Source organism: Crinia signifera, chromosome 19 (genome assembly GCF_055691185.1).
Source record: "Crinia signifera chromosome 19, ASM5569118v1, whole genome shotgun sequence".
NCBI classification, from domain to species: domain Eukaryota; kingdom Metazoa; phylum Chordata; class Amphibia; order Anura; family Myobatrachidae; genus Crinia; species Crinia signifera.
In genome coordinates this window covers 83,174,227-83,187,182 of record NC_139226.1, presented here as the reverse complement: position 1 = coordinate 83,187,182, position 12,956 = coordinate 83,174,227, and the positions used below count along the sequence as shown (strand labels likewise).

Genomic DNA, 12,956 nt, shown 5'->3' with positions numbered 1-12,956 from the left:
CAGGATTTTATCGTAGGATGGCCTCGTGCATGTGTACTACAGGCCATATGCATGCACAGTCTATCGATAATCGCCCGGCCTGCGAATTTGCAGCTGTGCGATCAGGTCTGAATTAGGCCTATACTGTATACAGACCAGGCCAGGATGGGTAGAACGGCTATAGAGCATGCAATACAATGAATAAGGACAGCTGTAGAGATTGAGATGTTTATTCTGCACACTAAGCTGCACGTAGGCAATGTTCTCATACAGTAAGTGTTCAGCTGCTGCTTTCCCACACACACATATACATTATATATATATATATTGTATTATGACTATACAAGTACCCCATGCTGGGAAGATGGCACCAGCATGCCCTGCTATAGTTTTACTATTTGGCCATGCTAAAACTGAGGCAGGGCATGCTGGATTGTGTAGTTCAACAACAGCTGGAGTGTCAAGGTTAGCCATCACTGATATAATGTATGTTTTAGAGTTTCAGCAGCGTATTCTGCATGTCAGTGTTTCATAATTCCAGCCCTCAGGGACCGATAATAGTGCATGTTTTCCATACTTGTTTTAGAACAAGTGTAAAAGATTCACAGCTGGTGCTAATGATGTTTCTGCCAGGATACCTGGAAAACATGCACTGCTAGGATTTCCCCAGGTCTGGAGCCTGCTGTAAGTAATGTTTCTGGGCCAGTGTCTTCTCAGACTGATTTCAGGGCGGTTCTCATGCTGGGACAGGATAGAAGGTGGCCTCTTCCTTTACTGAGGTTGCCCCCGATCCCTCCCCCAGAACTCTCTTCGCACTTACTGTTTGACTCCCCCGATGCCAGGTGAATTCTGCTGCAGAGATTGCTCAAACTGCCAGGGCGAATGGGAGCAAGCCAAGGCACTGTGTATGGCCTGACGAGATGGGCGAAGCTGGGCGGTCACGGAAGCACAAGGCAAATTAGGGCTATATGGGTGGACATAAGATGCATAGTGAGGAGGAAGATCTAAATGATCGGTGTATGAGAACATTATACTGTAAGGAGAGACCACCTATGGCTGTGGGTCCAGGTTGTAGCATGTACACAAGGATCGCTCACCCCCTGGAGCGCACTACCTAGAAAGACTGGGGTTTGGATCGCAGTAAGTGGGGAGGAGAACGAGGCGAAGCGTGGATGTGACTGACAATGCATGCAAGGAAAGGTGCTACAGCCTTCTGCAGTGTGACTGGCACAAACTGAAGAGGAATAATCACACTTTAGCTGGGTACATAATGGCAGATATATCTGCAGATCAATTGATCAACATATATACAGTATCTCTGGATAGATCGGGCAGACCCATATTTTTGTCCCTTCCCAGTTGAGCTGTCAATCACCACCGGTTGGCAGATTGCCAGTACATACAGCTGATGTGATGTACATTTGTGTATGTGTGGGCAGTACGGATCGGCGCTAACTGCGCATGTGCAAACCTCCGGCGCCTTTCAGAGCCCCTTTCCCTGAAAATACATCCTGCCAATAGGATCGCATTTTGCAATGTGATCCTGGGGGTTTGACCCTTCCCAGATCAGATCTTATGGTAAATGGGCCCCTATAGGAGTTATAAGTAATGTAGAGAATCCCGATTGGCCCTGTGTATGCATCATGGTCACATGTCCAGGATATCAGCCAATTACGTGTGATGTTGCAGTTCTCCATAGTGATCAGTGATACTTATTGCATATTATGGGGGGGGGGGGGGGAACACACTTCCTGTTTGTGGCCTTTTCCATCTAGGAAGAGAGGAAGTGATGAAGATGGGACCATCCCAGAGCAGACAGATAGCGAAAGGTAACTGGATCCAGGCCAGAACAAACTTAAGTGTCTGTGGGCCTTATGATAGTTCACTCTTTCTGACAAAATCCTTTTTAGATGGACAAAACCATGTGCACTGCAGGGGGGGCAGATGTAAAATGTGCAGAGAGAATTAGATATGGTGAATTATTTTGTTTCTGTGCAGGGTAAATACTGGCTGCTTTATTTTTACACTGCAATATAGATCTCACTTTGAAGTAAAACCCCACCCAAATCTAATTACTTCTGCACAAGTTACATCTGCCCCACCAGCAGTGCACATGGTTTTGTCCATCTAAGAAGGAATTTGTCAGAAAGAGTGAACCTAAATAACCCCCTGTGTTCTTGTGGGGAAGCAGCGTTCAGTGAGGCAGTAACCACAGACATCTAGGGGCAGTGCAGGCTCTATGTGTGGGGGAGAGCGCGGTCATGTCACTCTTGTCTGTCTGCCCCTCCCCTTTAGAATGTAAGTTCTCACCAGCAGGGTCCTCTCTCCTCATGTGCCTTTCCTTCTCTTACTTAAACCATATTCGATGGCACCAAATCCTATGGTTCTCTGCCCCCCAGCCCTGATACTTATGTCAATGTCTGCTGATGCAGCCGTGTTGCTTATTCGTATATGTGCTATGTAATTGGGGCACTATGGATCCCTTGGGGCGCCATATGAATAAAATCATCTCTGGGGGGACAGTGGTGCCAGGATACATGGTGAACATTTACCTGGGTTTCTTGGGTGGGGGAATCCCGTCCTCTATCAGCATAAGCCTCTCCGACTTCAGATTCAGCGCAGAAGCCATCTAATCGCTGGGCTGAGGAGAGAAGACAGAACTGATTTCCTGGCACTGGCATAGAGACTACTCACCCCCACAGACACGGTCACATTCCAGTTCCTCACTCATCCAGGTCTATAACAAGATAAGACTTAGTTTCCCTCCCTAGTCTATAATGCAGCTGTTCCTATATCTGCATCATCGGGCCGGCCCTATCCTGAACACCCCCCCCCCCACCCCCCCACCACCACAATAAAGTATCAGATGCCCAAATGAATACCCCATGTCTTGCTGTACCTCTCAAATTACTCCACAAACTCGCCACCATGGTAATGTAACGCTGGACAAATTTACTGAAGGTCTTGGCTCTCTACAGGACAAAGATCTGACTGTGAACTGAATCAGAGAATGTGCAGCACCAGAGAACCCTGCAAATCACTGATTTAAACACCCCTAGCATGTATAGAGCTTTCTCTGTCATTACTCTTGGACGAGAAAAACATAAGAGTCTCTGGGCTGAAAGTGATTGTTTTCTAAGATACCGAGTGACTGTGGAGCACGCAGCCAACAGTGGGCCGGGTTCCATATCAGCACCGATGGGGGGCTGGGACGTAAATCCCTGTGCACAGCTGCTTACCTGGGTGGGCCAGTCACTTCCGCTTGCTGCTGGAGTGTGCGCTCAGATCATGGAGCCTCTGTAAGTATACAATGTGATTTATTAGCTTTCCTATAATACGGTGTCCCAGCTCACTCATTTATTTATTACCAGTTATTTATATAGCGCACACATATTCTGCAGCACTGTACAGAAAATATTGGAACATTCACATCAGTCCCTGCCCCAGTGGAGCTTACAATCTATATTCCCTACCACATGTACACGCACACACATAAATTCTAGGGTTAATTTTGTTGGGAGCCAATGAACCTACAAGTATATTTTTGGAATGTGGGAGGAAATCAGAGTATCCACAGGAAACCCACAGGGAGAATATACAAACTCCACACAGTTAGGGCCATGGTGGAAACAGAACCCATGACCTCAGTGCTGTGAGGCAGTAATGCTAACTATTACACCGTCTGTGCTGCCCATGACCTGGAGTGGCTACTGCTGGCCTATCATTTGGAATGTTATCAAATAAAATGGAAATAAATGATTACATTTAGGTGTAACAATAAAATGATCCGATGTATTTTACAGTGATGTCACACGGCGTAATTATCATGTATTATGCAAATTAGGGACACCAATTAGATCAGTCAAATAGGGGCTGATTCACGTACAAGAATTCATGCATTAGGTGTGATACCGAACAGAAATAGAAATGCCTGAGGTGTTGACGTAATAACCTGCTGACATGGTAAGTTAATAAACCAATACACTGAAAGGTCACAGAGTCTATGGAAAGGTTTTGTTTCCACCAGTGCACAGTAGTATATCTCCACCTGCATTACACACAATCGCTAGTAAATGTCATTCTAGCACCCTGCCTCTTTCAAAACCCGTGCAGTTCCTTTTCCCTGCCTGGGGTGTCATTCTCTGCTGTGGAGCTTCTAGCATAGGGTGGTCTGCATATCAGTGCTGAAATACAGACCACACTGTGCTAGAAGCACCACAGCAGAGAGCGACACCCCAGACAAGGAAGAGGAACGGCAAGGGTTATTTAACAGGCAGGGTGCTAGAACGTTTCTGGACGCAATTTCAACCTGGGTCAGATTCAGTTTACGGTGCACCTTGGACCCGGGTTATTTGAGAACTCTTTTACACCAAGCTGTGGAAGTGGAAAAAGGGGGTCTTCTATCCACAAGTCAGTAATCCATCAGTCCCAGACAGCATAGAAAAGTGTGCAATTGCTATGGTGTCTAGGACATATACATACAAGCAGCTGGCGGCTGTTACAAAGGTCACCAGACATTAAGAGCAGGGAGGAGTACAGCTATTTACAGTGCATCATCTACTGTATTTACAGCTACATATGAGAGCAATATATTCTTCTACCTCAGCCGCCCTCTGGCATTGGAAGGGGTGTGTATTGGGCTGTCCAGCCAATTGGTAACAAATCTGTAACAAACACTCACTGTACAGCATGCTAATTGGAAGATATATAGCTGCACAGTGATGTCACACAATAGTAACTGACATTATGGTTTCAGCTTTTTGTCTCTTTTCTTAAAGTACTGGCGGCAACTGCTATTTGCAATATTGTCATCTCTAAGTCCTTTTAATTAGTACAGGGATCACAGAACTGCTGAGTATTCTAAACCCATTCGCATTTTCTTTTTCATAGAATGACTGGCCGTATAAATGCCTTTTATCTTCATTTGTGCATCTTAAAAAATAAATAAATCTATCTGTCCTATAAGCTGGGTACACAATAGATGATGGACAAACAATGAGATATTGCCCACAATTTCTCTTGAACCCGGGACACGATATAGTGCGTATACACTGTGCAATCGCACAAATTATGTAACAATATATAGGTTCTTAACGCATAAATGTAGGTACTATAGAATAGAATACTTTATTTGTTATTAACAATACACTGCGATCAATGCACTGTCAATCAAAGTACCTACACAAAAAAAACATTAAAAGAACAATTCCCATTTCATTTCTTGTCATGTAGCATGCGAACAGCAGTTGGAAAAAAGCGGTTTAGAATGCGCTTTGTACGTGCCGGGACACTGCGGAACAGTTTTGTAGATGGCAAAATATCAAAGACCTCAATTCGGATGACTAGGATCTGCTAAGATATGATTTGCTTTCTTTAGCACTCTGTTATAATACAGATCACGGGTGCGCGGTAGAGACACCCCAATAATTTTACTTGCAGTTTTTATCACTCGGTCTTACGCGGCCTGCTCTGCCGCAGTACAGTTCCCAAACCATACTACAATCCCGTACGTTAAAACACTCTCCACAACTCCCTGATAGAATCTGATTAGCGTCTTTGTCTCAGAACATACAGCCTTGAGTCTTCTTAAAAAGAAGAGGCGTTGTTGGGCCTTCTTAATCATAGAGACCAAGTTAGATCATCAGAAATATATAAACCTAGGAATTTAAAAACCTCCACCTCCTCAATAGGCGTACCCTCCATAAACATGGGAAGTATTGGCCTACCACAACTTCGCCTAAAATCTATCATCATCTCCTTGGTTTTATTTGTGTTTAATTGCAGACAATTTTGTCTACTCCATTCGAGTAATCTAAAAACCTCGGATCTATATGCTACCTCATCATTTTCGGTTATCAGGCCAACCACAGCGGTATCGGCCGCAAACTTCACTATCTGTACCGATTTTGAAGTCAACACACAATTCTGTGTGAACAAAGAATATAGCAGTGGGCTCAAAACACACCCCTGTGGCACGCCTGTACTAACCATAACCTCACCAGAAATTAGATTACCAAATTTCACTAGCTGTGGTCTGCCAATCAAAATTTTTTAAATCCAATTGCACAAATGCCCATTTAAGCCTACATCAAAAAGTTTGGAGACCAATGACATCGGAATAATAGTATTAAAAGCAGAACTAAAATCCACAAATAGAATTCTAACATAAGAACCCCTTTTCTCAAGATGATTCATCGTCTGGTGTAGAACCGTTAGAATCGCATCATCAGTAGAACTATTTGCTCTATAAGCAAATGGGAAGGGATCAAAATTTGCAGCATAGTGCGAATTAATGTGGCTTAAAATCAAACGTTTAAAACATTTCATCACCAACGATGTTAGGGCGATGGGACGATAATCATCCAGACCTTTGGGGATATTTTTCTTCGGTAGGGGGATAATCTTCATGGCCTGTATTCACACAGCGCAATGTACTAATCATCATCCCCAGATTGAACAACCTGTATGGCTATGCAAAAAAAAAGTGAATGACTCACAGGAGTGTGCAGTAGTGCGTACACACTGGACGATTTATCGTTACGATTCGCCGCTGAATGCAACATCGTCCAAAGAATCATCTGGTGTGTTCCCAGCTTAAGCCCCTGGCCCAGAGCCAGAATACAGGTGTATCAGAGGTACTAATACTATTCCTGCACCTGTCTGTTATCTACACTATATTACACCTAACCCACAATCACATGTAGGGCAGAGAGTCTAGCTACAGTAGAACGCTCAGTTACACCCCTAAACCCATAGGAGTAGCACACAGCCTTGTGCAGGGAGCAGAGCCCTGATCACATTACTCCAGCAGAAATCACAATTTACAGTTCATGCCGCATCACTCATCCGTAAAGTCTGGAGTCACAAGTTATTCCTCAACCCAGTGCTACAATTTCTATCCTTTCAAACCCTGTACAAATAATAAAGAAACATTTTAAATAGAGACAAGTTTCATACTGTAACAAGAAAGCCCAACTCCTATAGATTACTAACATTACAGCGCTGCCAATCTATGCCTGTGAATGCTGGGCTGAGTTATATTACAGTGAGAGATCTCCCTATGCCCACAGGAGGGGCTGACAGAGAGGAAACACATTACCTGGTCTCACACACGCAGCAGGTAACAAATGCAGCTGCTCTCGGTGCCTGCTCAGGTTATGAGTGGGGGGAATAGAGGCAGTGATAAGTCCAGCCTTGTCTGGTCAGGTGTACCTGGGGAAGGGATGTAACCTGAGGCCAGGACAACACTCCAACACGAGTTATGTATGTGATGAAATAGGGGGACAGTCTTTATTTCATTGTCACTCCGTCCTGCAGTTTGTACCTCATTCCCAGGAGAAGGTGTCCTTATGAGGCTGCTGAACGTGATACGATAACTAGAACCACCCTATTTAGGTCAACTTGCATTGGTGTCAACAATTGAAGGTCGACAGGGCTTATGATGACACTTGAAATAGGCCGACATGGCTAAGGTTTACAACGATGGAAGGTCGACACAAGCATTAGGTCGACAATGGGAAGGTCGGCAGTCAAAAGGTCGATGAGTTTTTCACTTTTTTTTTTCTGAGCTGACAGTATTTCATGCCCTACCATCCACTATGACGTGGTGGAGAAATATAACAGCGTGCCAAGCGCAGTGAGGCAAGTATGGCAGGCGGATGCGGTACACTTTGATGGTGTCCATGTCGACTATGTCGACAATCGGGACAAAAACCCTTTGAAAAAGTCACATTGATCCTTTGACTGTCAACCTTCCCATTGTCAACCTAATGCTTGTGTCAACCTTCCAACCCTTTCGACTTAAGCCATGTTGACCTATTTCAGGTGTCGACCTTCCGTGGTCGACCCAATGACCCCATACCCTGCTGAACATAGCAACAAATGGTAACTCAGGCTGAGCCTGTAATTCTAGAATCGAGATGGTCATAATATACACTATAAGGGGGACTGAAGGGTTAGAAGCAGCAGCAGAATGATGCCAGGTAACCATAACAGGACAGGTTTTCCATGTTCTATGTTGAAGCACAGGTGTACGTATTAATGACCCATTTATCAGTCACATTTACAGTGCAATCTGGGTGGAATATTAGCACCTAAACCCTTTTGCAGGCTGCGATTACACCAGGCAGATGTAGAAGCCTACAGCGACATTACTGCAATATGTTCTCACCGGTGGTGGGACTCCTGTGCATGAATGGCCTGCTGACCACACATGTGCGGCGGCCATTGCTGGGGAGGGTCCTGAAAGGTTAAATGGGCTAAACGCCATGGTCAGATGGAGCGAGCTGCAGCGGCTGCCATCAGGAATGGAGAGGTCACTGTTAGGGTTCCCTGACGACTGGTGTTGAGAAACGCTGCAAACGCCTTACTGGAGTCCGTGTGTGTTGTGCATGGTCAGACCTGGGGTAGGACAGGTGCTCTGTGATATAGAAAATCTGCCCCATGATGCATTGCTGAACCTCTGTAGGATAAACATTAATAAAATCTTCAGCTGAAAGCAGATACTGTCCTTTATTGCCGCCTGGAAAGAAGTCTTACCAAGGCAGATGCAAGGTATTTCGGCACCCTGGGCAAACTTCAGCTTCCTGCTCCCATCACCCACCCACACACCAATACCAACTTCCTAGACCCTCAGGTGAGAGTGCGGATGAGAGTGAATGGATAAGAGCGTGGTTGCAGGACAGAAAATAGAGAGTTGTAGTAAAAGGAGTACAGTCAAAGGAGGGAAAGGTTACAAGTGGGGTACCCCAGGGATCTGTACTTGGACCAGTATCTTTATTGGTGATATTGCAAATAAAAATTTAGGGTAAAATGTGCCTTTTTGCAGATGACACAAAGGTATGCAACAGGGTAGACACACCAGGAGGGGTGAAACAAATGACTGATGATCTAGGTAAATTAGAGGAATGATCAAGAGAATGGCAACTACAGTATAATGCAAAAAAATGCAAATACATGCACTTGGGTCTCAAAAATCCAAAGACTAAATATACTATAAATGGCACTATAATGGAAACTACTGAGGAAGAGAGGGATCTAGGAGTCACTATCTTAGGGGACTTAAAGGCAGGTAGGTAATGTAACAAAGCAATGAAGAAGGCAAGTCAGATGCTTGGTTGCAGAGGGAGAGGTATCAGCAGTAGAAAGAAAGAAGTAATAATGCCACTGTATAGGTCATTGGTACAACCTCACCTAGAGTACTGTGTTCAGTTCTGGAGGCCATATCTCCAGAAGGATATAAATACATTAGAGACTGTACAAAGAAGAGCAACTAAAATGGTGCATGGCCTACATCACAAAACGTACCAGGAAAGACAAAAAGATCTTAATATGTATACTTTAGAGCAGAGAAGGGAAAGGGGGGACATGATAGAAACTTTCAAATATATCAAGGGCTTTAACAAGGTACAGGTGGGAGACATTCTTCACAGGAAGAGGAGCAACAGAACACGAGGACATGCACTGAAACTAGAGGGAGGAAGATTCAGGGGAAATGTGAGGAAAAATTACTTCACAGAAAGAGTAGTAGATAAGTGGAATAGCCTCCCATCAGAGGTCGTAGAGGCAAATACAATTCACCTCCTCCCTGCCTCCGCTGCAGTCTGCACCCCCCCACCCAACCTCCATACTGACCACAGGACGCTGCAGTCCAGAGGTTGGGCATCCCCATTGCTGTAAACGGTAGCTGGGTCGGACGACCCGGCATACCCGTTTGCACTGCGCACTACCCGGGTCCTGTTCGTGTTCCACCATGGTTAGGACCTGGGTAGAAGTCCAGTGTAACTGGACACGGGTCGACCCCTTTTACACTGCCGTTGACCCAGGTCCACGAGGGAAAATCCCTGGTGTTTGCAGCGATGTAAAAGGGGTATTAATAACAATCCTGCTACTACTTGTAGCACATAAGCAGACCTGGAGAGCCGGCCTGCGAGAATGCAGGCACTGTCCAGACTGCTCCCTTCCAGCTCTAGTAAGGCCTTATGGATACTACATACAGTTCAAGAAATGTGAATTACAACACGATTAGTACAGGTCCTTGTATTGGTGCCAAAATGTTAAAGCCCCATACAGTACCGTTATTGGGGATGATTTCACCAATTCCCAAGGGAACAGGATGAGAAATCAGGCCCAAATTGGGTGCGTGTGATGTCCCCTCATGTCCGATGAGCGGTCCCGTGCGCATCAGACCTGAGTCGGAGGTCCGTCGGACCAGCATGCAGGTCTGATCTCCGCCCATCCTCCCGGCGGAGGGGAACAGGGGTTGCTGCCCAGGGAGGTCCCAAGCGGCTTGCGGGGGATCGGTTGACAGATCACGGTAATGTATGGCCAGCTGTATAATGGGCACTATTATAGGGAACTCCTGGATAAACTGACATAACGTGCAAGTTTTAGGGACTAAAGCTTCTCAAAATAAAGAGGTGATGTTTCCCACAGCATCCAATCAGATTCCATAATTTTCTAGGATGCAATTGAGATAAGAGAAGCAAAATCTGATTGGCTGCTAAGGACAACGTTAACCTCTTTCCATTTTCAGAAGCTTCAGTAAATTTATGTTTAAAATGATAGTTTACAGTGCAACCTAGTCGTCCCCCCTTCCCAACCCCCAAAAGAAAAGAAAGAAATGAAAAAAAACAAAAACAACCACCCCTTACCTGATTTTTCAGTCTAAAGCGCTTCTGAAGTGTCCTTAGCCAATAGCCTCCCACGTCAGGGAGGCTCCAATCCAAGGACCAATCGGTTTATGTATGAGACAAAGCAGCATCAGAGATGCAGGTCTCTGCCACGACCTTACTTCCAGATCTCCAGCTGTTGCTGATTCAGGAACCCGGGGCTGCAGGAATACAAACATTTATTCCCTGAATAGTGAAAGTGCTTTTCTTTACACAGGATATTATTCTGGATATAAAATGCTTTTCAATGTAAAAACTTAAGATAAAGTGAATAAAAGAGCAATTCATACTTGCTTCTTATAGCCTAAGATTTCTTAAGTCCTTTAATTCCAGGTTCTATTCAAGCTACTGGTTCTTCCCTCTTTTGCTTGTGCTATTGGCTTCTGTGCTGAATGTATCCATCCAATTGTCCCCAAATACATTACCGATGTATTGCAGCAATGGGCCTAATTCAGGCCTGATCACAATGCACCTTTTTGTCTCAAATGGACAAAACCATGCTGCACTGCAGGTGCGGCAGATGTAACCTGTGCAGAGAGAGTTAGATTTGGGTGGGAGGTGTTCAAACTGAAATCTAAACTGCAGTGTAAAAATAAAGCAGCAAATATTTGCCAATATTTACCAATATCCAGGAACCCCCCCAAACCCATGGCTAGGCGGGGGATCTGGAATATTAAACATGTTTAGATAGCCCGGCATTTTTAACAAGTGTAATTTCCCAATTCCCCAATGGATCGCCAATCATCGCAGGTCACTGATTAGCAGATATGGTTAGAGGATCTTGGAATGGGGCAAACTGCCTGATGTATGGGGGATATTATTATTTTACTACTTCATTAGCTATAACAAGCAGAAATTCTGCAATGTTATTTTACCTTGATCTCTAAAATCAATTAAGCTGTCTAGGAACAAGTGGGTGGTGGACACAGCTTACCAGTACAATATGGCTGCCCCATGGCCTCGCACCTCCGAACAGCCCATACTGTCCATTACGCTAATTCCCTTGATTGTGATAGGTTATATCTCATAGGATGTAATACTTCGGCAGGTGTTACATTATGAACCCTCCGCCTCACACATCTCTCTGTTTTCCTTCCGTAAACTTAGCAGGGCTCCGGCAACCCTGTTTGGTTGGAATTTACTTACAGTTATAAATAGTAACAAAAATATGTGATATGTTCAGGCACACAAACCTGTGTAATGAACTGCGGCTCAGGGTGGAGTGACAAGGAAGAGACCACCTACGGTCATGTCTCTTGTGCGCTCGAGACATATGGACAGGTAGGAAATAATGTGACTGGTCCTAGGTGGTCCTGTAGGTGGTAACGGCAACACAAGTGGCCAAATCAGAGTTCATTTGTAAGTGGCCAAATCAGAGTTCCATTAAAGTTAACACAGGTCAGCGGGTTAGCGGTAGTATAGTGTGATGACTACACATTTTGCGACTTGAAAGAGGTTCATAAAAAAAAGAGGTGAAATCACCCTGAACCACCCGAAGGTGGGCAATACATAGCAGACCACATAGAACGGTGTTAGTGGACACCTCCTGCCTAGGGATGGTAATCATATGATGTCTCATCAGTAACATCGGATTTATGGTTTCAATGTTTAACCCTGCAATGTTGAGGATCCAATGTTTCCTTAACATCGCTAGATTTCTCCCCCGATGTTTTTCTCAATTTTCAAATGGTTTTTTTTTTTGTGTGTGTGTGTCACTGTGTGGTGCGGTCACTGCTTTCGGCAGCCAGCTCAATCCTTGTTTTATATTCATTGACAACTTAAAAAATAGATACAAAACAGTAACACACACACTGGATGAGATGCACTAAGCTTCAAAACTGATAAAATGGAGAGTGATAAACCACCAGCCAATCAGCTCCTACCTGCCATGTCACAGACAGTGTTTAAAAAATGTGAGGCAGGAGCTGATTGGTTGGTGGTTTATCACTCACCATTTTATCACTTTTGAAGCTTAGTGCATCTGGCACTGTGTGTGGTGATGATACAGACTTCAGTTGATAGAGAAGAGAAAGAGAAAGATTAACTAAAGAGGAAGTGAGAACATAAGTTAATTAATTAAGTTATTAGCCTGTTGCTACTGTTATGAACCAAGTTAAAAATGCTACTTCCTCATCTTGCTTGTCTGCTTACGCTACAGAAGTTACTTAGCGTACGGCAAGCCGCGATGGTTATTTTCGGGGTCCACGCCACCATCTATTACCTTTAGTAATGTTGTGGAAAGCGAAGCAGAGCGAGCCAACGAGTCTGAAGCATGGTGAGCAATCGTGAGGGGACAATCGCAATTCA

The 12,956-nt window shown here is 44.6% G+C and overlaps 1 protein-coding gene across 7 annotated transcripts in view; it reads right to left on the bottom strand.

Moving 5' to 3' along the window:
- Positions 1-12,956, bottom strand: part of SIRAL1 (SIR2 antiphage like 1) — a 57,390-nt gene that overhangs the window by 18,003 nt on the left and 26,431 nt on the right. For 4 of the 7 annotated variants that reach the window (XM_083162800.1, XM_083162799.1, XM_083162804.1 and 1 more), the window contains 4 exons: positions 10,632-10,810; positions 3,219-3,276; positions 2,532-2,620; positions 800-943 (listed from right to left, as the gene is read on the bottom strand). In XM_083162800.1, the coding sequence (XP_083018926.1) occupies positions 800-943; positions 2,532-2,608 (221 nt within the window). In that variant the 5' untranslated portion in view covers positions 2,609-2,620; positions 3,219-3,276; positions 10,632-10,810. Of the gene's footprint in view, positions 1-799; positions 944-2,531; positions 2,621-3,218; positions 3,277-10,631; positions 10,811-10,939; positions 11,177-12,956 lie in introns of all 7 variants that reach the window. The other 3 variants (XM_083162805.1, XM_083162806.1, XM_083162801.1) reach the window with 2 other exon arrangements.